The 25,026-nt window shown below is 35.7% G+C and overlaps 1 protein-coding gene across 5 annotated transcripts in view; it reads left to right on the forward strand.

The window, feature by feature from the left end:
- LOC124953092 overlaps nt 1–23,373 on the forward strand; it is a 118,595-nt gene extending 95,222 nt beyond the window's left edge. For 4 of the 5 annotated variants that reach the window (XM_047504002.1, XM_047504004.1, XM_047504001.1 and 1 more), the window contains exons 4-9: nt 3,031–3,157; nt 7,492–7,627; nt 11,420–11,553; nt 15,692–15,804; nt 15,988–16,061; nt 18,292–23,373. In XM_047504002.1, the coding sequence (XP_047359958.1) occupies nt 3,031–3,157; nt 7,492–7,627; nt 11,420–11,553; nt 15,692–15,804; nt 15,988–16,061; nt 18,292–18,377 (670 nt within the window). In that variant the 3' untranslated portion in view covers nt 18,378–23,373. Of the gene's footprint in view, nt 1–3,030; nt 3,158–7,491; nt 7,628–11,419; nt 11,554–15,691; nt 15,805–15,987; nt 16,062–17,753; nt 18,114–18,291 lie in introns of those variants that run through there. The other variant, XM_047504005.1, reaches the window with a different exon arrangement.
- Nucleotides 23,374–25,026: the final 1,653 nt, after the last annotated feature.

The following is a 25,026-nucleotide window of genomic DNA, read 5'->3' on the forward strand; positions in this document are numbered from 1 at the left end:
GTGAACGTGATCTAAATTAACCGCATTGCCGGTTAGGTAGTACGTAATTATGCGAAACGCAAAAGAGATGGGGCTTTATTAGGAATCGCGTGTAGAATGGAAAGGTGAATGGTTGATTTTTTTGAATGGCGATTCGAGCCGCCTTTATCCGATTAAAACCGTGCGTTAATCTGACTGCTTCCTTCGTAAAGTGGTTCTTTAGGCCGATGAAACAAAATTATAGCTCTCGACCGTGGAAAGACGACGACGTTGCTCGAACAAAGGCAAGAGCAACCAACCTAGCGATCTTCTATTCCGCCAACGTTTCCGCTGATCCATTTATCCTTCGACCAAGAGCAACCTCCAAAGGGAAACCACTAACCAGTCTTCTCGTGTGTACTCGTTGGATCAAAGTAAATCTATTGGACAACCCCAAGTCGATAGGATTTTGGGGAAATTTTTCTTTCGACCTAACAAGTACAAAAGTGGAAGATCAATGAAATCGACCATCAAAGACCTACGTGTTAAATTTTGATAACAATTTTATAGATAATTTGTACGTAAAATAATCACAGTATTTATAGATTATTAAAATGGGCGTTTAATTATGTCGACGCATGAACCACTCGTAGAAACAATCCACGATCCCACGTGCTTTTGAATATTAATTAATTGATGAGATAATTCAGCAGATCATATGTATAATCCAATGATCACAGCCTGTTGCACTCGACGATCTTACGAATGTATCGACCGTAAACGAGATTGAAGGTGGAAAGGGATGCCTGACTAATAGCTTGATTAGAACGATTAGAGCATTGGTCGGTGGTCCTGTTGGTTCAACCAATGTTGATAATCGTGCACGAAGTTTGCATTTCAAATCAAACAGCGACCATTAGTTGATTTACACAGTTTTCCCGTATAATCTCGCAACATGTATTTCCTATAATCGATAGCTTTAGTCTTTGAGAGATAGTCTTCCTTTATTTTCTTTTTCTCTCTTTTCATTCAGCAGAAAAATCATTTCTTTCTAATATATCCTTTCACTTTGGAATTAATTTTCAAAAAGGAATTATGATTCTTTTGTAAAATATTAAGACTCCTACTATGAGATTTAACCGGCTAATCATTAATATTCTTGTCTTATCAACGACGTACCTTCTTATTACAAATTTAATCCGCCGGTTAAACAAGGGTGAACGAGAGTCTCTTGGGTTGGAATATATTTTATGGTATTATAAGTGTAATTTCATTGAATCGTTAAAAGATGAAGGAACAAAGAAGGAACAAAGATCATTCTCCGAAATGGCTCGAGAAAATCACGAATGAGGAATCTCATGAGTCCTTTGCCGTTGTAGTCAATGGAAGAACAGACTCGATTAGTAAATTGACGGGGCACGGGTGGTACTTCGATCACGGATGTTGATCAATTACAGTAATTGTAGCTCACCCCCTCTAAGTCCGCCCAAAGTTCTCGTCACGCGAGCTATTGTCCGTTCCTTTTTGCCCGATATCATGATCGTCGAGTGAACGATGGTATCAACCTTTCGTTCTTTTTCTTTTCTATTTTCTTTTTTTCTTTTTAATTTTTTTTCTTTATTTTTTTCTTGTTTCTTCTTTTTTTTTTTTTTTTTTTCTTTTCTCCTCATTTGGACGAGACTCGAGTCCGAGATTAAACAAAGGATGGAAGATTTGTATTGGAAATAGTTATGTTTTGTTTCATCGGTTTTACGGTATTTTACAATAACAAGGATCGATATTATCTACCGATCTTTAAAATAATTCTAGGTATGGCTCACGTCGTTTTTTTTCCCTCCTTCTTTTTTTTTCTTTTTTTTTTTCTTTTTTTTTTTTTTTTTTTTTTGTTTTTTTTTTCCTTTTTGTTGTTGTTTCCCTAATTGGAGAAATCCATTCGTTCAACTTGGATCCGCGTCTACTGTAGAAGCAAACAAAATATTTGCGCGGCTCGTATCGATACATTCCGGTATAATCCATACGCGACGAACTCGGATTGAAGTTGCAAATGTGACACAGGAAGGTAAATTAAAAGGTGGAAGCATCCAAATATAGGTATTTCAATAGCTGGGATATTTTCAAAAGCAAAGAACCAATAACGACAGAGCCGAACTAATACGCAAACGTCTATACAGTATACCCAATTAAGTAATTTATCGAAAAGCATTCGTACTTCACTATTTCTCCATTTTTTCCTTTGATTTTTATTAATCCCCTATCAATTAGCCATCGTTATACTATGATACTGAGAAATCGATAAATTCAAGAGTCCGATGAAATACTTGCCTCTGAAGTTTTTTTATGAGAACACGATATCTAATCGATTTCTTTTCTTTACCAATCGTATACAATATTTACTATCAATTCGTTATTTTAAACTCAACTTAAAAGCATTTCATTGTCGAAGGATACATTTGCCTGGTATAAACTCTTATAAAACTTGACGTTTCGTAACGTCATTAATTTCAATTACAAAAGAAACTTCGTATCTACCGAATGAATCGTTAAAAGAACATTCCCGGTTGGTGGTCGATAAAACTTTTTTTTTTTTTTTTTTATTATCATTTTTTTCCCATCGTTTTTTCTTTTTTCTTTCTTTTTTTTTTTTTTTATCTAGATATTACTTTCGATAATTCATATAAGCAAGAAAAATTACTTTCAACAAACAAATAAATAAATAAATATATAAATAATAAGTCTTAACGTATAATCCAAAAAAAAAAAAAAAGAAAAAAAAACAAAACAGAGATATTTTTAATTTTTTGTTCGAAAGTAAAGATCGAACGTTGTCGTGTTTGTAAAATATTAATTAAGAATCGTTTTAAATACGAGACGAGTAGTGAAAAAAATAAATAACGTATTCTTTTTTCTTTTTTCTTTTCCATTACTCGTATAAAAAGTCTTATCAACTTCGGATAAAATACAGTGTGATAAAGTTGCTTTCATAAAGGCGAACGTCGTGCGACTGCACGCATATAGTCCGGGACGAATTTAATGACTCACAATGGCCTTTCTTTTTTTTTTTTATTGTTTCAGATATGACCTAGAATCGGATAAGCTCTATTCTTTTTCATGGTACAAGGATCACGAAGAATTCTACAGATACGTACCAAGGAGTGAACCGACCCAACATAGTTATCACGTCGAGGGTATTAAAGTGGACGTAAGTTAATCTTATTTCAATATACACAAAGATACAATCAAATAATTATTCATAAATTATTAAGAAATAAATAAAGATAAATGATGAACGAATTATTACAATTCATAAATACATGAATGTTATCCATGAATGATATTTATGACTTTCGACGAAGATTTACCAGGTTTAATTTACTCTTTACATTATCGTAGAGTCAGTCTAGTCTCTCCTCCGTTCCACTAGAGGAGATTGTTCGTGTCTAGTAGCACCTTTCGCTTTTCGAACGACGAAGAGATACTGCGACTTCGACTTCCAACGGGAAGACAAACGACCTATTTCGTTTCACGATTGCGCATAGTGATTCCTTAAGGAAGATCGAGTTTTCTGGAAAACAGGAGAAATATATATATATATATATATATTTTTTAAAGAATGAGAGAGACAGATCCATTTATAAGTCAACAGAAATCGATAGTCAATCGTTAAAATATTGTACCGAGAGGAGATCAAATATAGTATCGTTAACTTTTATTATCATTGTTGCCCATATAACGACAATAATAATTCCGTCTGATTATTCAAAGTAGATATATGCGTATTCACATATATACATATGCATATATATATATATATACACCCAACAGTCTATATCTATTATAATTTTTATTATTTACGTTCGAGATATTCGCCATTCTCGTCGACACGTTAACGAGTTAGTGCAAAACCGATATGACGTAAATTTTAATGACTCGTTGAAAATAATGTTTCGATGCCTCGCGAAAATGATATTAGCAATGAAAATTTATTTTGATAGATATCGGTTAAATAAACCGAATTGTATTACGTGCAATGGAATAATAAACTTTTGAGAAAATCGATAAGTCGAAGGAATAATTAGATAATATAATATATAACACATATAAATATACATACGTATTAATATATATTTCTCTCTCTCTCTCTCTCTCTCTCTCTCTCTCTCTGTCCCTTTGTTAGTCTCTTTATCTTTCTCTTTGAAGATCATCCATGCGAAGAATGGCATTTTTCACACACCCGAGATTACCAGTCAATTTCGATCCAATTTTCCTCGTAGCACCTATAAAAGAATTCCATCGGGATAATGCAAAACATAAAACGTAAAACACAGTCTGTTCATGCATCAGGATCATCAATTTTATATTCAGTTCAGTCGGACTATCTTTATTATTCTACTTGACGTTTCGAGATACGACCGAATCTTTTTATTCAGCTTCTCTATTTTTTTCATACGAAGTAAGGAGCAACTTCAGATATACGTATTTATATGAATGGATACATCGTATAGAACGTCTTGCAACTATCGAAACGATAATCGAAACTTTTAGCTCGTTTTCGTTGCCTTTTAAAAGTGACGCGACGAAACGAACACATTTTAACGATCCATCGAAGTAACATATATACAAACATACATATCTATTGAGAATGGAAAAGTGTCTCGTATATCTAATCGAAACGATCGTCAAAATCGCCTGTATATTCGATTGCGAATTCAGTCTGGTTGGCTCGATAACGAGACCGTTTCCGCTTCATTTTTCCAACTTTCGCGAAATTTCCTTTCCTTTCCTTCCTTTTCCTTTCCAGAGCATATTCTCTTTAAGATCGGTCTACGTCTAATGAGGATTACGTGAGTCGAATTGGCTGAATCCCTCTCGTGTTCCTTCGATAAGAGTTTAACTATTAATCTAAACTCGACCGAGCAACCTCACCGTATCGGCAAAGAATTTTCCCATATACCGAATCTACAGTGTCTAGTTTTCTCTCTCTCTCTCTCTCGTACATTATACCATCTTATCTTTCTTTCGCTCTATACCGTGACACTTATTGGAGTACCAAGAAATTAAGTGGATTCCATAGAGCTGACTGGCTCCACACATTTTTCATCCTCTTCGCTTCCCTCCTAATTTCCGTCCTCTTCCTCTCCCCCCCCCTCTCTCTCTCTATCTATCTCTCTTTCTCTCTGCCTTTTTCTTCCTCTTACTTTCGTTGCAAGCACAAAAAACGTCGTTCGCCGCTATAGAGATCTTACACTTGCACTTAAACTTATACTTACACAGTGTTTGTAAGAAAACTCGATCGTCGAAGTCAATTTGATTTCGAGTAGGTACGATAAAATTTCGCGCGAAGAAGTTTATTCTTTTCTCTTTCTTTCTCTTTTCTCTCTTTTTTTTTTTCTTTTCTATTTCTTTAATTTTCTTTTTTTAAACCAAAACAGTCGGTCATCAGTACCTTCCTACACCGTCGTTCGTTCTTTATTACTTCAAGAAAACGGCATTTGCTCTTTTTGGATATTAACTTCAACGTTAGAAGAGCTTATAGAGGCGCTTATATTGATTTACTAACGTAAGTTATATAGTATTGCCAGTGTGCTACCGGAAGTTATTTCAGGACGGTTAAGTGCATAAGAAAAGAAAGAAAGAGAAAGAGAGAGAGTCAAAAACTTAAAGATAGAAACGCTATTAACAAGAACGCTAACTCGGTGAGTTGGTCAAGTTTCCAAGGCATTTTCTTGTTGCAAGCGAAATCTTGAAGCTCTTCCCATTGGATGTATCTGAAGAACTTTTTCTAAAACTTCTTTCGATTGGGATACGAAACTTTTTATCGATGTTCAAAAGGTGTCACTAAAAACAGCATTTCTTCTCTCTCTCTCTCTCTCTCTCTCTCTCTCTCTCTCTCTCTCTCCTAATCTCAATCACAATCTCAATCTCTCGCATTCCTTCAATCAAGGTGCTGAAGCTTTTCCGAATTAAAAAAAAAAAAAAAAAAAGAAAAAAAAAAAGGAAGGAAAATAAGATTATTTCTACAATCAATTCCATACATATAAAAACTTTGACTTTTTCGAAATTTTTCAATGATAAAAAATATTGGATGGAAGTGTACGATTAAAGCATTCCCGTTGAAAATTTCATGCTATTAAGGTCAAAGATCGATTCAGTCGATATACTGTCGTTCGCGAGCAAGAGAAGATTTTCCCGATACGAATCCAGTTTTAGTTTTCCTTCCTTTGATTCCACAGAAAGTACTTTAAACGCGGCCTCTTCGACGCAGACCTAGATAGGAGAGTAAGAAAATGAGAGAAAAAGAGAGAGATAGAGAGAGAGAGAGATGACTCGTAAAAGATAGAATCGCAATACTTGATAATCCATTTACCTGATCGCAAGGCTTTCCACTTTGAGAAATATTTCTCTCTCTCTCTCTCTCTCTCTCTCTCTCTTTCTTTCTATATTTACCGTATTCGTCTAATACTTTTCGCAAAGAGTAAGACAGAGAAATAACGAGAAAAAAGAAAGAGAGAGAGAGGGAGAGATCGACTTACAACCATTCTTAAGCAAAAGTACGAAAGAAAAAGAAAGATGCAATATTAAATAGAAAAATAATACTATAGAAACTTAGAGTTGTGTAAAGGGATAGAGGGGGAGGGGGGGGGGAGAGGAGAAGAAGGGGTTGGCATTTAATGGTTGTAATGTAATATTACATTTGCGGAAAGTTCATTGCGTTTTGTCGTTTAATAACGCGCGAAACTTTGGCCGCACGTACGCGTAGAATAACAATAATAAGAATAGAAACTTTGAACGAGTCTTTCGAAGATTCGAAACGTATAGGTATATGTCGGAATATCTGGAATTTAATTAACACGCTCGCACTTTAACGTCTTAATACGCGTTCACCTTCCTAGCTCGAATACAATGGAATAAGACTTGGAACAAACGATAACGGGGCACTTCGACGCGTTATCTCGTGCGGAAATATCTCGAGAGAAAAGAAATTTCGTTTCGAAGAAAACCTTTCTCTTCAAACGAAAGAGAAAATAAAAGAGAACGAGAGAGAGAGAGAGTCTCGCTTAGTTTTCTCCCTATATTCTTTCTCTCTCTCTCTCTCTCTCTCTCTGTCTCTCCCTCCCTGTCTCTCTTGGATGAACTTTTTCAAAAGTACGACGCTTATACTTTAATCTCAACTAAAAAGATAAAAAAAGAAAGAGAGAAGGAGAGAGAGAGAGAGAGAGAGAGAGATTATTATTCCTACCTCTGGAATTATAATTATACGCGCATTGCTAGATTTATGACGACTAATTAATTCGGAAATCTAGTGTCACTAGGGATTCCGTCCCCGTGCGGATGGCATTAAATTGTGAAATCAAAATGTCCGAGTAAGAAGTTAGCAGGATGTTGAATGAGAAAATGGTTTTAGTTTTTCCTCGTGTAATCCTTTAAAATTTTGTTGTTTTCAAATGATATATCGTTGAAAATTTATCATCAATTAACCATTATCATAATTATCCAAGTTAATCGTAATAACCCATATTACTTTTCTTTACACAGCACCGAAACTCCGACTACAGACGAGTACACCTTCAAGATGTTGGACTTAACACCAGCGGAAGGTACAAGTGCGAAGTTGTTGCAGAGGCACCCAACTTTAACTCGGTTATCGCTGAGGCCAATATGGAGGTCGTAGGTGAGCTATTCTCTCAACGTTACTTTGTAATATATAATTAATAATAATCCTTTGATCATAAAACTCACGTTCTTCGAAACGATAATTCGATTAAATCTATCAAAAGACCGAACTATAATCTATATTATCCTTATGATCATCAAGCATTGATTATTCTTTGATATTTTCGATCGTATTTTATCTTTTCGACATTCTTGTTCTTAGCATTTGAATAAATATTTTATCATTAAATAGAAACGAATATAAAAGAAATGTTATCATAAATATATTTAATTGTTCTAATAAATGTAAAATCGTTTGATAACGCTGTGACACTAAATTTCTATACACCCTTTGCGTAAAAGTAACTTCGAATTGCTTTCACCATAGATTAACAACACGCGATTCGGTTTAACCACGAAATCACGTTGCAACACATCTACAATGTAATATATTGCATCTGACATATTTGCGACCTACATATCTACGTAGCGTGATATCGTGTTATCGTAAATTTACATCAGTCTTTTTACCGGGTTAAAAAGTTCTCTCTTTTTTTCTTTCTTTCTTTTTTTTTCTTTTTCTTTTTTTTTTTTTTTTTTTTTTTTTTTTTTTTTTTTTTTTCTTCCTTTCTTCCCTTAGGTACTTTCAGTAGGCGAGAATTATTATAAAATTTGCCACAAACTAGCATGACGTCGTCGTTCTAACACTCTTACTGGTGACATACGATTTTGGCACGCGACTTTGCGATTGAACGAAGACTTTGCCCTATATTAATCGTTGCACTGTAAAATCAAATGATCTTTTTTTCCTTTTCTCCTTTCCTTTCTCTTTCTCTTTTTCTTCTCTTTATTCGCTCGTTTATCGAGCGAAGCAACAACCTTTAAAAGAACATAATTTTACGATATATTATACCGTAATAAAAAATTCAGTATTTTTAATAACAAGAGTGTATCAATTTTTTCTAAAATTTAAATCGAAATAAAACGCGACGGTACGTAAATATAGTAATAATGTCAGACGCATAGAAGCCGTAGATAGGTATATATAAAATATATATAGCGTTATGAAAGGGGAAAGAAAGAGAAATAGAGAGGGAAGTATTTTTAAAGTAGAAAAGCAAGAACGAATTTTCCTCGAGGTGCATATTTGCGACAAAATTTTCTCTTTTTTCCCCCCGTCCCTTTCCCTCCCCCGTCCCTCTCCCAACCTTCTTCTCTTACCCTCTTCTCCGCCGCTAATCCTGTCTTTCCTAAACTATCTCTCGTTTTCACGAGGTACGTTTTTCCGGTCGCATTTCTTGAGCCGTACCACGATCGATAGGCCACGTACCCACCGTTACCACGTCTTTACCAGCATCGTTGAAAATTTCGTGTGCAGGAAATTACCTGCGGGTAGGTTGGCCCTCTGTCCTCGTCGTATACGTTCACGATGGAACATGCTCCGCACTGTCACAGCACGTCCGCAAGCTATTTTTTCTTTCCTTTTTACTCTTTCAACGACCCACTTTCAATGATCTGTATTACACATTGCCCTGATTTCCCAATATTACCTTCTTCATCCTAGTAGTTAGTACAAACGTTTCAAACGAGATCGATCCGATAAATTTCAATTGAAACTTTTCTTTCATTTGCCATTAAATAAATGAAATAATTGTCAACTTTAAATAATAACGAATGATTGTTGTTGAAGAAAAACTTTGAAATTTATAAGATACCGATGATCATACCGATGATCAATTCGAATCGCAACTATCGAGACAGAAGTTCGTCGGTAGTTTAAGAGGAACTTAATCGATTTATCCTCTCGTTTGCAAATTGTTTCCTTCCTTCCGTCCCAACGGCTAACGGGCATTAGCGTCGTGGCTGATTGGCATCGAGGATCGAACGTCGTCGTCGTCGTCATAGCCGTCGTCGTCGTCGTCGTCGTCGTCGTCGTCGTAGTAGTAGTAGTCGTCGTCGTAGTCGTCAACATCGTCGTCGATATCGTCGTCGTCCCAACGCTCGATTCTCGAATGGAAAATCTCAGTCCTGCTAGTCTTGATGGTTACCTTTAAGCCGCTTTAAGCGCATGTATCTTCTCTCCTGAAAAGTAGCAAACGTGTAACCTGAATGGATCAATCCAACCGCGAGTCGCGAATGGCTTCGTTGAATATTCTAAGCGAGGTGTCACGAAGGCTTTAGAAGCTTATCCAAAGGTTGCACTTTTATCGCAATAGCAACGTCAAGAACAATTTTGATGCGTCCTCTGCCGGCTTGAGTTGAACGAGATTAAACGACGTCGAGAGAAAAACTTCAGTTAATAGCTTGACCTAAAACTTATATTTAATAGGTACGTGATTTAAATCTATAAAATCTAATGTAACTATTAAGGGTTAACAAATATAGGAAATAATGAATTAATACCTGTAGAGGAAAATAATGACGTAAATTTTTATTTTTAAATAAAATTGACATATACAGGGATATACAGATAGATAGATATAGATATATAGCGATCGTTGATCTATTTTTATAATATTTTACGATTATTAATCGATCTCTCTTTCTCGCGTAAGAAACATCGAGAACGACGATGATAAATTTTCCTATGAAAAATCGAAAAACACCCTCATATGCGACACGTTTCGAGAATAATTAGTCGGTCTACGTCGATTGCTGCTCACGAATATGCAAATTTTGTATACACACCGTGTATAAATATGTATAGTGTATAATAGCGTATAATGAATCTACATATACTTTAATAGTGACCGAAGGAAATACAGAGAGAGAAAAAGAAAGAAAGAGTGAGAGAGAGAGAGAGAGAGAGAGAGAGAGAGAGAGAGACGGGAGGGGGATGGGGGAGATCTTTCTTTGTTACATATTAACGATCAAATATGAGGAATAATTATTTATATTTCGTCGTTTAATCGTAAATTTGACGTTTATTATCAAATTTAGTATATAAAAGATCCAAAATATTGTTAATAAATATATATAGTACGACTGAAAATATCTTTTTAAGGGCACAGACGTGTGCAAATGGGCGAGCATATAAGGACATATACGCGCACATCTTTCTTTTATAAATTTCTTCGCATATAAAACATCTAATAAACGACAGAATTTCCTTCATGGTTTAAAAATGAGCTCATACGATAGCGCAGCTTTAAATGCTTGGTTATACGAGATCAAAGAATCTTTGAACTAACCGAGGACAGCTCGCTGCCACGAATTCACTATTTTATTTTTAAGAGACACTTCCATCTATATCTCGGTATATATACATATATACATACATACATAAATATATATATATATATAATACGTATATATATATATATATATATATATATATATATATGTATATATATATTCGTAACATTTCCAATCCCATTAATCCGAATAATCCTTTTTCATTGCGCGAAAAATATATAGCTTTCATAGATTATTCGCAAAATATTATCTGTCTACCTTATAAGCTCTAACGGATTATGGCTTCACTTCGTCACTGTATAATTTATAATTGGAATCACTCTCGCGTTAATTCGCATTGTAATATAGATATTAATGAAAATAACTACCGACAATAATAACAACAACAATAATAATAATAATAATAATAATAATAATAGTAATAATAATAGTAATAATAATAGTAATAATCTCTGAAATTATATCTCGAAAAATCTATGACGTTTCTATACTTTTCATATACCTATATTTCTACTTCTATCTCTCTCTCTCTCTCTATCTCTCTCTCGTTATCTCGCGCGACACCCAAATTTCTTGTTTCCGCTTTTCATGGAAATTCTTTGCAATTTTGTCGCAGTTCTACCCGAAGAAAGTCCCGCGATAACGGGCGAAGAAAAGATTTACGCTAGCGGCGACGTTCTTGCCCTGAATTGCACCAGCGGCAGATCCCATCCCGGTGCACATCTGAAGTGGTTCATCAACGGCGAACAGGTGAGCATAAAAATTCGTCTTCCCTTTAACGAGTATCGAAAAGAGCGAAATAAATAAGAAAAAAAGAAAAAAGGAAAAAAAAAAAAGAAAAAGATGTCACGCGCGCACACACACACGCGTACACGCGCGCGCGCAGACAAAAAAAAAAGATAAGAAGAAGAGAAAAGAAACGAGATAAGACACAATATTCGTGGATCGATGAACGAATTCTCGACGAAGGTAGTTCACCCTCCCGATTAAATCGTAAAATATTCTCAAAATCCACATTGGTTGGTTACCAACAGATTCGTTTTATATGCATATCTCGTAATATTTTAAATTCAGGAATGATAATATCCCATCCATCAAAGATCGATCGATTAAAAAACAAAATCCACGAAGACTTCTCCTCGTTAATTTTTAATACTTCCGAAACTTCCGTAGCTTAAATTTTCAAGCGAATAAAGCTCGCCGACGGCTAAGGTTATATCCCCTCGTCGACAAGGGAAAATTCGAAAACTCTACTATGAAGAAGAGAAGGAGGGAAGCAGAATATTCTCTCCCTCTCTCTCTCTCTCTCTCTCTCTCTTTCTCTCTCGTTCATTTAAGTCTAATTTTTATTATCTGGATTTTATTGTTAACATCGTTTCATATTAAAATTGATTGCTGCTGATATTATTCCTGATGTTTGTATCTATTATTATAACTTACTTTCATTTCATGTATTTTGTAATTTTCTTTCTCCATCTCTCTCTCTCTCTCTCTCTCTCTCTCTCTCTCTCTCTCTCTCTCTCTCTCTTTCTCTTATGAAGTACATATTTCATCGAAAGATAATTATTTTCTCGATTGACCTCACATTTGGAAAATCATTTATCATAGAACGTCGATTAAAACCACGAAACCCATCGACCACTTTTCTCTAGCAATATAGCCAATCATTTAACGTGGACAAGGCGTGGATCGTTCCGACGAGACAGTTATAAAGCGAATATTTTGTTTCGTTTCGCTCGAATAAAATAGAAAGCGGAGAAAAATTCTATGAAAGGGAAAGAATAGGGAAGGATGATAACGTAACATGCTTCGAGCATCGATGTACCATACAAATAAATTTTCTAAATCTTTTGGTGCTCGTTAAAATTACGAGCAAAAAAAATGAGAGAGAGAGAGAGAGAGAGAGAGAGAGAGAGAGCAGAAATAAAAAAATTTAAAACAAGGATGAATTGTTTATTTAAAAATACATATACGAGATCGTAATTATCAAGAGTAAACAGCAGGATTAAACAAAAAGAAAAAAAGAAAAAAGAAAAGAAGAGAGAAAAAAAGTATGATTATTTCCTAGAACATATGAATTTATAAAAAATTAAGTCGCTATTCAGCTTACTCAGCTTATTTTTTTCACGCTCTCGCGAATGGATTTTTAATTACTTCACTACTTTGACGATATATTTTTAGTCGGACGTAAACGAGTATCGTTCTTAACATTAACGTGGAAGAAAAGCTATTCATATATTGCCTTCGTTATATATTTATTCGACTTTAATATATCGTTTTAACGTCATTCTCTACAATATATTTAAATGAACAAAAGAAAAATCAAAAGAAAGTATTGAAATTAAATTTGAAGAAAAGAATTAAATAAAATGCCTTAAAATCATAATTTTAAAACGATCGATCGGTGCCGAGAGGATGATTCACTTTGTCTTCTTCGGTTTCTTGGTTCAATGAAAAAAAAAAGAGAAAAAAAAAAAGAAGAAAAAGGAGAAAGAGAGAGAGAGAGAGAGAGAGAGAGAGAGAGAGAGAGAGAGAGAGAGAGAGATAGAAAGATAAGATATTCGTAGATTCGAAGAATAAAAGCAGCGTTTGAGATGATGGAAGGAGGCAATTTCCTGAAGGTGAAAGGGAAATCCTCTAATTAATCCGAGGAACTGCTAGCGAAGAGAGAAAGAGAGATTAATTTGCTTTTGAAGAGTCTTGAGAGAAAGTCCGTGATAGCGGTGACGCACGAGAGCCCTTCTTTTAATTGTTACCTCGTTGCAAAAGAACAATCCACGTCTTGATAATCGTCCACCTTTCGTATATCCTTATTTCATTCTTTTACGTCGATACAAAGATGGCCAAATCTTTTCCGCGAATGTGTTTTTATTTGCAACGTTAGACAATACGAATACTTTAGAAAATAGACAAAAGTTTTCCTCACGAATCTACCTCGTTTCCTTTTCCTTTTTATATATACTTATACACATATAATATCTGTGTGTGTGTGTTAGTGTGTATAAGTTTTCGACGAATGATGATAGGCAAAAGAAAAAAGAGGTTAACAAGTTTCTCGTTAAAGAATTTCTTCAAATATAGACTTAATAAATAAAAAATGAAGCTGAATCGATTAGCTTTATAGCGAGCAAGTGGTCCATTAAGAATACCAGTTTATCTTTAACGAGAAAAGTTTACATAGATACTCTCCTTGCATTTCATTTTCATCGAACGAGAAAATATCTAAGAGCATAGATCTCTCTCTCTCTCTCTCTCTCTCTCTCCCCCTCCCTTTCACTCTCTGTCTTTCTATTTCAATCCACTCGTTATTACTCGTGCACAGTTTTATTCTCGTGCTTGAAAATATAATTGTTCTATACAAATTGAAAATATTTTCATCGATCCTACCTTCAGTGAATAATTCATTTTCTTTTGTTACTAAATTGTTCGTGGAAAATCAGAAATGGAAGTGAAAAAGCATTTCGCACCAAAAAAAAAAAAAAAAAAAAAAAAAAGGAAAAAAAACGAAGAAGAAGAAAAAGGGAAGATAACTCTTTTGCAATCAACATGTACCTCGAGGAACTATTTCTTCGCATCGACAGCACTAATCTCGTTCCACCTCAATTAATTTTTACGACGCTACCAAAAGAGAGAAAGAGATAGAGAGAGAGAGATAAAGAGGGGGAGGGGTGGAATGGGGAGGAGGTAGAAAGAAAGGTAAAAATGAAGATTGGAAAAGGAGAGAGAGTGAGTGAGAAGAACCTTTGTAAAACGCTTTACGCGAGCTGTTTTTCTTCGGAAGCAATCGTTACTTGAAAATTTATGCGCTCGAAGAGACGCATATCCAGCCTTTTTCCTTGCTGTTCACTGAGGACGATGATAAAATTTAAAACGGGCCGAATGCAGAACAGAGAAAAAAAAATAAGCATTATGAAGGAATTTAAAGAGTCAGACGTTCAAATTTAGAACGCTGAATCGATCGTCAGAGCATCAGATTAAAAAAATCAAGAATAATTTAAATAAAATCCTAAACATTCAAGTCAAGAAATATCTAAATAAAATGGATCACGGCGGGAACTATAATTAGAAGAATTCATGAGGAAAAAAAAACGTTTAATCTTTCAAACTAATTGTCTCTCTCTCTCTCTCTCTCTCTCTCTCTCTCTCTCTCTCTCTTCCGCATTTTTTATTCAATTAATAATCGCAGAAGAGATTTAAATAAAAACTCTTTAATTCCTCGATCAATTCTTCTTTGTCTTCGAAAGAGGTTAAAAATCTATAATATCTTGTTTTAATAATCTATCATTCTCTTATATCGTATTATATATCCATAAGATAATTTCGAAAGCTATTCGCGTAGAATAATCTGACGTGTGTCAATAAGTCGACCATCATCATTGATCTAATTATTTTCTATATCTCACGTGAATACACATATCTATTCTATCTATCTATTGTATTTCGATTCGATAATTTATTCGCTTAAAGCGTCACCGTTAATCGTACATTGAAAATTTCCCGTTCATTTTCACATTTGATTGCTAACAACGATATTACATTCTCTCTCTCTCTCTCTCTCTCTCTCTCTCTCTCTCTCTTTCTATCTATCTATATCTCTCTCTCACACGCACACACATACATACAGATAAAAATGCAGAGAAACTCGTATCGTTGTTCCAGGCAGCTGTTTGTATTTTTGCAACATACCGCGATCAGAATTTGTTGGGCCGACACGAAAAATGAAAATTTTTCATATCTCGCGAAACGAGAAGAGTGTCCATGGCGTATACCTACCTAACTACTATCTATCTACCTACCATAAAAGCAAAATTATTTTCATTTCGCGATTCCCGTCACGTCGGCTTGGGAAATAATTTTCCTAAATTCTCGTCACGCGTTTGTCCTCCAGGTGAAAGCGGATTCGGAACTGAGGCACGAGCAGCACGGCTTGATCTCGACGACATCGACTCTGCGACTGGAACTCGAGCCAGATCATCTCTCGAGTGAAAAGATAAACGTCAGGTAAAGTTGTTTTTTTCTTTATCTTTTTCTTTTTTCTTCTTTTTTTACGTTCGAAGACGCTTTCATCTATACAGTTTCTTCCTACCATTTTCTTTCTCTCTTTCTTTTTTTTTTTTCTTTCCTTTTCTCTTTTCCTTTTCTTTATTGCTTTTTAATCTCTTCTATGTTTTTTCTATTCCAAAGGTGCGAGGCAATCGTTCAATCGAGCCAAAAAACGAACGATTCATACATTGACTCGCGTACAACGGAAATATTTGGTGAGTAGTTTGATTATATTCTTTTTTTTTTTTTTTTTACTTTCAACCAATTGCAATGTTGTTCCTATTCTTTCTCTCCCTCTCTATCTCTCTCTTTTTCGTTTTTTTTTTTTTTTTTTCAATACTCGATACAATCGCTCAGACAAATAATATCAATATTATTTATTATTCGCAAATTTATAAGATTGTCTTGGTAAAAGGTAATTCGAGCCGTGCTCGTTTCCCTTGCCGGCCGTGAAAATCTCTCGTGAGAAAAGCGCCACGAAGAAATTGAAACAATATTTTACAAGTACTTGCGACCGAACGATATACCTTTCTCTCTCTCTCTCTCTCTCTCCCTCTCTCTTTCATTCCATGCTGCTTTTCTTTCTCTCCTTTATTACATCTTTTTATTCGTCTTTTCCTCTAGAATGGTCGTTGTCACCGGTATCCCGTCTATCCGGTGTTAGTTACCCTCTAATTGCGACTTAAATTAGCCGTAGTCTTCTACAAGCTTGTCCTTTTTATTAGTGTTCCTTCGTTCTCTCTCTCTCTCTCTCTCTCTCTCTCTCTGATTCTTCTTCTTATTCTTATCTCTTTCTCTTTCTCTTTCTCTTTCTCTCCCTCCTTCCGTCTCTCATCTTCCAACATCTCGTCGAGAAAATACGGTCGTAAAATTACGTGACATCCTAGAGAGAATAAGCATCACTTAATCTCATGAAATTAGCGACGTTAGCACGACTTGACATTTTCATTGCTCTTATATGCATTCGTCTCGCGCATTACATTGAAAATAATTGGTACCGTATTCTAACGTATATATTAACTTTAAGAAATACATTTAAGTAGGAAAATGGATACGTCATATTCGTATAAGGATTAATTAAAAGCTATAATTATTAATCTAACTTACGTGTTATCGATAATCGTATTAGATAAAATTATATTTAATTTTTTAATATGCGATAGTGATGCATTCGACGAATTAACGTTTCGCCAATCGACGATACGACAATCGACGATGATGAATGCCGTCGAAGTGAGAGGAATTCGTGTACTATCGTAGTTCCTTTCACAAATACATTTAGATTTCAACGAATCATACGAGTCTTCATTTGTGTCTATATAAATAATATGAATTAACACATATACCTATACGTATGCAGGTACAAATCGTTACGAATGCATATCAAGAATAATCAAATGGCCATTAGTTATGCAACGCCACGGCATATAAATCCCAGTGGGAAGAGCTTTGTCGAATTACAATGCAAATAATACGCGCGGCATTTGACCGATCCCTAGTATAACGATCCCATTGATGCTTTTACCAAACCAATGATAAAATGTATGCATGTAGATATGTTTATACGTAAGTATGCGTGAATACACGTGCACACATCTGTTCGCATCTCTCGATATTTTAATTCGAGCCTCAAAAAAAAAAAAAAAAAAAAAAAAAAAAAAAAAAAAAAAAAAAAAAAAAAAAAAGTAAACGAAAGGAAAGTTACACATGATCCGTCATCATTTGTCGCTCGAGAGAGGAAGGAAGGATAAAAAGAGAGAAAAAAAAGGGAGAGAAAAGAACAAAGAGATATTCACATATAATGGATAAATTATCAGGGAGAAAAAGAAAAACAAACAGAAATTTTCAATACGAAATAACGATATACATTATATTAATGGCATCTTTATCGTTATCGCTTTTCAAAGGTACTATCAAAGAAAAACAAGGATGAAAGATATTTTCATCGATATAAAAGAGGTATACCTATAGAAGAATCTTTACTCTTCAACAACTTTTTTATCAATGTTATTCCATGTAGAGGTTCTATACTGGTAATTGGAATAAAACGTTTTTCTCTCGTATAAATGCTTTTTCTCTCGTCCTTTTAAAAACCAAGGGCAAAACGAAATGAGATCATGGTAAATTGTATACCACTCTCATAATATCCATCAAGAATTTTTCATATTTGCTAACTCCATTTATATACAAAGGAAAGTATTACGTATACACGCAACATGCACATCTTCATGATATATAGTACACACGCACACACACACATACATACATACATATATATATATATATATATATATATATATATATGTCTGTATAAATGAAGAAAGATCAAGTGATATTTCTCTTTATCTCGCAAAAAAAAGAAGAAGCTATTACTGCAATTAAAGACGCATTACGGTCATGACTTTCCTGAAAATAAATTTCCAACTTTTGATTGCTCTGTTTCAGTTCAAGGCCAATCCAGTCTCTTGAGGCCGTCCGCTTGTTTGCTGGTGGCCCTACTCTTACTACAACGATTATTGGTGCCTCATTAGACACCTTAAAAGGGCAAAGGATTTTCTATATGACTTTCTCCCTCTCTCTTTCTCTCTCTCTCTCTCGCTCTCGCTCTCTCTCTCTCTCTCTCTCTCTCTCTCATCTCGTTTTTTCTTAGCCTTAAAAAAGAGAAGAAAAACGAAAAATCTTTTAAAAAAAGAAAGAGAGAAAGAGAGAGGGAGAGAGAGAGAGAGGATGAAAAAGATTGTCAAAAGTCGAAGAAAAGAGTAGAAAAAAGCGGAGCCTTGAGTTTCGTGACGAAAGACAATCACACTTTCGATGCCGATCGATGGTGATGAATGATCATACGATTGACAATGAACAGATATTGGAGTAGTATTCAATTAATAAATCGTTGACTGTACAGTCTCTCGCATCTTGCGAAACGGTACAAAATATCTCAAGTTGTTATTTTCGGGATTTAACACCCGATATATAAAGATTATCCGTAGATAGTCAATTGTGCGAAAAGAATACCCTGAAGGAACGTTCATGAAGGAAAACAGTAAGAAGGAATGAAGGAAATGTCGATTCACAAAAAGAGGCATTAAGAGCTCGCATAACGCACAAGGAAAGGAAGGAAAGAGAGAGAGAGAGAGAGAGAGAGGGAGAGAGAACATATATCTTTAACGTCATCATAATTAAGCACCGAATATTTCAGGTCACTATAATATAATTTAACGCGATGACGATTATTAGCTTCCAACGAGAATTAAATTTTGTCCGTATGAAAATCATATCATTTTTACAAAGCGTCAGATGAATTCCTTTTTTACTCTTGTCAAATGGAAATATCTAACGCTATAAAGAAAGTCATGAAAACTACCATCGTAGAATTTCGCGTGTTTCTTTGAGACGCGACATCTTCCTACTTGACTTCTTCTCCGTTGGTAGAAGTAAAAATTGGGATCAAGAAATACAGCGCATACGTTTGAAAAAGGTAAATTCAACATTGATTCCACGAGAAAGAAAGAGGAGAGAAATAAGGGTAAAAGCTTCGAATCGAAAAGCTGCGGGACTTTTATTTTTTACTATGAGTATATCACAGAGAGTGCCGTTCGTTCTCCGTCGTGTGTCGACGAGCCTTTCCATTTCGGCGAACGCATTACCATGAGAGCGTTATTGCTGGTATGTATAACAAAAAAAAAAAAAAAAAAAAAAAAAGGAAAAAAAAAGAAAAAAGAAACAAAAAAGAATTTAAAAAGAAAAAAAGGAACACGAAAAGCAAAAGTTCGTACGCCGTAATCCTTTTCTATGATAATTAGGTCGTTATTCAAACGCGTCGTGCAAATGGTTCTACGCATTCGAGGAGAAACGAAATGAATCTCGTTGGACGTTTTCGATCTTTTTTCGTACGCTTCGTTCGTTGTTTCACATATCGTCGCGCAACCTTCGATCCATAATCTAAAATATTTGAATTAACACGACGACCTTTTTATATCTATCGAGAGGAAGTAAAATATAAAGTACTACCTGATATATTTCGTAAAAGTAAAAAAAAAGAAAAGATGGAAAACGAAAAAAGAATAAACAGTAAGAATAATAATAGTAATAATACAAGTATCAGGGGCTCGAAATTGAGTTGGTTGATAAAATTCCAAATGAAAGTTCATTCCGTACACAGAAAACATAAACTTTGAGTAAGCACGTTGGACTTTTTTCGCGACTGCGGAAAAGTCGTAGACGAGGAAGTAGGGAATTACGTTACGCGGTGAACGAACGAAGACGATGCGGACGAAAAGTTTAAGGTCCGAGCGAAAGAGAGAGAGAGAGAGAGAGAGAGAGAGAGAGAGAGAGAGAGAGAGAGAGAGCAACTTCGGTGTTACGTAGCATTTATAAAACTTTCCGAATGCCACTTGTCCACCGAGGCGAAACTTGAGATCGTTTCCCATGGAAACGCCTTCCTTCTGCCGAGGTAGTTTTCTACTATTCGACGAGTAGCAGTAGAGTAGAGTCGGCTACGCTTATCTCCGGACGACTAACAGAAATGAGAACGTTCTCGCGCTTCTACCTCGAGAACAATGAGGAACCCCATCAAAACGGTCGACCGACACTCGACTTCTGGGAGATCCGTGATTAATCCCAACTACTCGGGAAACACGAAACATTCGGTATAACGAGTCCTTAACTCAAAGTACATTTGATAATTCACGATCGTATAGAATAAAACGATTTGGGTAAAACGACAGAGGCAATTATTGAATTTAACGAATGTCTATCTGCTGGTTGAAATGAAGAGAAAAATTCAATGTCGATCGGATCTAAGAAATCGGATATCGATGACCTTAATACTTTATCGAAGAAGAATTTAATATAGCAAAAGGTTAGATCGAAGTATTGAGATAAGAAAGGTGTATTTAAGAAAAATACACGTTTATAGCTAGATCGACATTTAGGTCTGAACTTTCAGTAGGACGTTATCGACTCGTTCCACTGGATGACAGTAGTAGTCGAACGTTCGTATAATCGGCCCCATTCAGAGGTGCCACAACGTCTTTCACGAGAAGCACAAGCTCAAATCTTCCTCCCATGATAGATGTTATATAACGACACTTGGCACTCGATAATAAACCCGCACACGTACTTACACAAAGAGATACGGGCAGACGCATGATATAGCGCGCGACATATCAGAATACGTAGACCGTAATATGCGGTCGTCCTTCCATTATAGTACGCTTCCTCTACACGTAGTCTGGCCTATCAACCTTGGTGAAACGAAGCAAAGAGAAGAGAAGAGAAGAGAAGAGACGAGAAGAGATGAGATGAGAAGTGAGACGTCGCATCGCGTCGTTAGACCACGCGCATCAAGCCACTCCGCCGGTTACTTTCTGCCTAAAAGCAACGTCTTTTAGGCTGGTATCTCGAAGAACCATCGATAAAGTATCGTTCCATCCACGTATATAGTTTCCCCGAGTAAAGTAGACGTCGAAGTAACACCAATGGTTTGTAATAGCAGTGGCGTTGGTAATAGTAGTAGTATTACGTACTAGTAGTAGTAGTAGTAGTAGTAGTAGTAGTAGTAATGGTAACACTAGTCTGACACGCGTGATAACGTCTTCCTGCGTTTTCAAGAGGATCGACTTTTCAAAAGAAAGGCACGCGAAAAATCGAATCGTCATTCGAGCCTTTCTAGTCGCGATAGCTACTAAGAGCCCACATCCGACACACGCGCTCGGAGATAAAAGTAAACCTTCGAAAGAAGAATCGTGGCTGGTGAGAAGGGAAAAGATCGAAAGTAATAGAGCAAAAGAGGAAGAGGAAAGGAGTAGGGATATTAAAGAGAGAACCGAGATCAGGGAGGAGGCTGCTAAAGGTTGAAGAGATGGGAAAGAGGTGTGATAGGGGAAGGTGGTAAAGGAAAGAAAAATTCTCGCTAACGTTTCGTCGTCGAGCGAGGGAGCGAGCTCGTTCGAGCGAGCAAAGCCAACCCAAGCCAGCAGCATCCAGACTTCTCGCATCCAACTTTTCTATTTTCACCGCCTACTTTTATCTCTTGCACTTTCCTACTTTCTCTCTCTCTCTCTCTCTCTCTCTCTCTCTCTCTCTATCTATCTATCTATCTATCTATCTCTATCTCCCTCTCTCTATCTCTCTTTGTGTTGCTTATTCTTTCTTTCTTTATCTTCTTCTTGCACGACACTAAGCTCACTTACACGCTTTCGAAATCTCGTTGCACGGCCACGACTACGAAGACGGCTGTTTCTATTTCTCTCAGTTTTCTATGCGTTTCTCACTTCCTCGAAATAACCTTTCATCGACACAACGTTGTCTTTGTAAAGTACACGTCTTCTGTCGTCTCTTTTTCCTTGTCCTATTTGTCGTCGTCGTCGTCGTCGTCGTCGTCGTCGTCGTCGTCGCCGTCGTCGTCGTTGTCATCGTCGTTCTCATTGTAAATGGAAAAGAAAAAGAAAAAGAAAAAATGCGTGTGGTCTACGATCGATGCCGAGGCTTCTCTCTTCCATCGTTCGAAATAACGATTAAACGATCGACTCGATAATAATCATTGAGAAGATATTTTGTTAATCCTACGTTAATTCAAAGTTCGTTCTCTCGTATATACGCTTACATATATATATATATATATATATGTACGCTCATCTCGAGGCAATATTTTACAGGTCACGTCAAAGCCTCCTTAAAGTATTTAAACGGCATAAAATTCATTTTGAAATCCCGCAGCTTCTTTTTCCATCGGCGACGACAGAGAAAAAGAAAGAGACAGAGAGAAAGAGAGAGAGAGAGAGAGAGAGAGAAAAGAAAAGAAAAAAAAAGCAAAAATTAAAAAATTCACGTCGTCCATTTTTTCCCTCTCTAACTTTCTTCTACCCAATATTCCACAACGCTACGCAAATCAATATCATCGACGATCTCAATTCGTTCGGTCGTCGATATCGGTCGCGCACGATCTCGAAATATTTTGTCACGCGTTCTGACTCTCACGTTTTCTCCGTGACATAACACGAGATACATACGTACATACATAAATACATAGATATATACGTATCCATGTACATAAATAGATACATAGATACATATCTTTTTTGCTCCGGACGATGGCCCCCGAGGCCGTGAAATCGTCGACATTCCTAGTCGAGAACGTGAAAATTTTAAAATCACCAAAAAAAAAAAAAAAAATAAAAGAAACAAAAAAGGAAAGAAAATCTCGACGAGAGATTTGTATAAACATTGTACATATATGCATATATAGGTGAACAGGTGTGTGTATATGGAAGAGAAAGAGAGAGAGAGAGAGAGAGAGAGAGAAAACAAAATGTGTGCGTGTGTGTGCGTGAGAGAGAGAGAGAGAGAGGTGAGGGTACGCGCAATGAACCAAGAGAAAAAGCGTTTTGTATCGCGATACACTAGCGTGGAAGCGAATTTCAAAGAACCTTTTGTGCTTTCGATGGTCCATTAAAAGAGTGAAAACAAAAATGATGCGTCCTCGTCGTTCGTGTATATATATATATATATATATATATACACATATACATATACATATACATACGTACATACATATATCAAATATATACATAGTTCGTTGGCAACATCATCTTCCTCCTTCGTTCGAGCGACGCAAGAATTTTTTTTGCGATCGAACGAGATCTCGAAAATTCTACTCCTTTCTCGTTCGTTCGCGATCGATCGCATCACACGTGGTTAGTAATAAATGAGGGGAAAAAAAAAAAAAAAAAAAAAACAAGAAAGAGAAAAAAAAAAAAGAAAAAATAAAATAAAGGAAAGAAAAAATAAGAAAACCAAAAAAAAAAAAAAATAAAAAAAAGAAGTACTACTCAGTGTTGTTTAGCCTTCAGTTGTTACAAGCTTCCGATACACTGTTACAATTAAGGAAATTTAACGAAACAAAACAAAACAAGAGAGGAAAAAAAATAAGCTCTGTCTGTGTGTATGCGTGTGTGTATGTTGTGGGTGTGATGTGTGCGTATGCGTTCGTTCGTTCGTTCGTCATTCGTTCGAAGGGAACACGCAAAACCAATAAATGCATAATATACATTGTTTAACTCGTGGATCACTGTTCAAACGAGAAGCTTCGGCGAGTCGAAACGCATACATATTTACCTACGCATACACATATTATACATATATACATACATACATGCATACATTGCTATGCAATATGCATCACTGCTCGAAGAAACTTTTCTCGCCCGTTCGCGCGCACTTTATTAAGATACCCGAGGAAGGAAACCCACGCGAAAGAATAAAAGAGAGAGAGAGAGAGAGAGAGAGAGAAAAAGAAAAAATGTGAAAAAAAAAAAAAAAAAAAAAAAAAAAAAAAAAATAAGAAAGAGAACAAAAAATGAAAAAAGAAAAACAGAATTATGTACTTATGTGTATGGCCTAATGTATATATTTCGCATATTTAGTAATAAATCATATTTCATTAATATCGTTGATTAGCTCATTTAACTCCTGTTATGATCTTCGTCATCTCGGACAATGAAAAAACGGTAAGTAAAAATGATCGAATATATTCAACGTCGTTATATTAAATTACCAACCTACCTAGCTACCTACCTAGCTACCTACCTACCTATCTATCTACCTGCCTAAAGGAAACGCTAGAACATCTTCTCGCGAGATGAAATTGCTATGAGATTAAGCTCGACGTAGAATAGTCTTAAAAAATTCGAAGCTAACGATCCCCTTGACATTTAATTATCGTTAAATAATTAATGATAACTTTAATTCTTACTTCAACGAACGATTATGATTTTTCGAATGGTTTTATGAATTATTTCTTTTGAAAAATTAATAAAAATTATAATCGATCGAAATTTTCTCTCTGAGATATGAAGAAAAATTAATCGTTATACGAAAAAAGATAGAGAGAGAGAATTCTGCTTCGAGGTGATCCCTTCGTGTTCGATGATAATATCGCTTAAATGTGATTCACGAACGAAAGATAGATCATAGATAGATGAAGAGAAATAAAGAGAGAGAGAGAGAGAGAGAGAGAGAGAGAGAACGCATTGGAGAATAGCTCGAAGACGCAAGGATGAGCTCGATACAATATGAATTCCCCGGCGAGTAAACGTTCGGTCAATGGCGCCGGTCCGGAAGGCGATTAATGCTAATGGTTCGTGCAAAACGAGAACCCATCGTTTGAATATGTATCGATGCATA

The sequence above is a fragment of the Vespa velutina genome, chromosome 11 (genome assembly GCF_912470025.1).
Source record: "Vespa velutina chromosome 11, iVesVel2.1, whole genome shotgun sequence".
In the NCBI taxonomy this organism is placed as follows: Eukaryota; Metazoa; Arthropoda; class Insecta; order Hymenoptera; family Vespidae; genus Vespa; species Vespa velutina.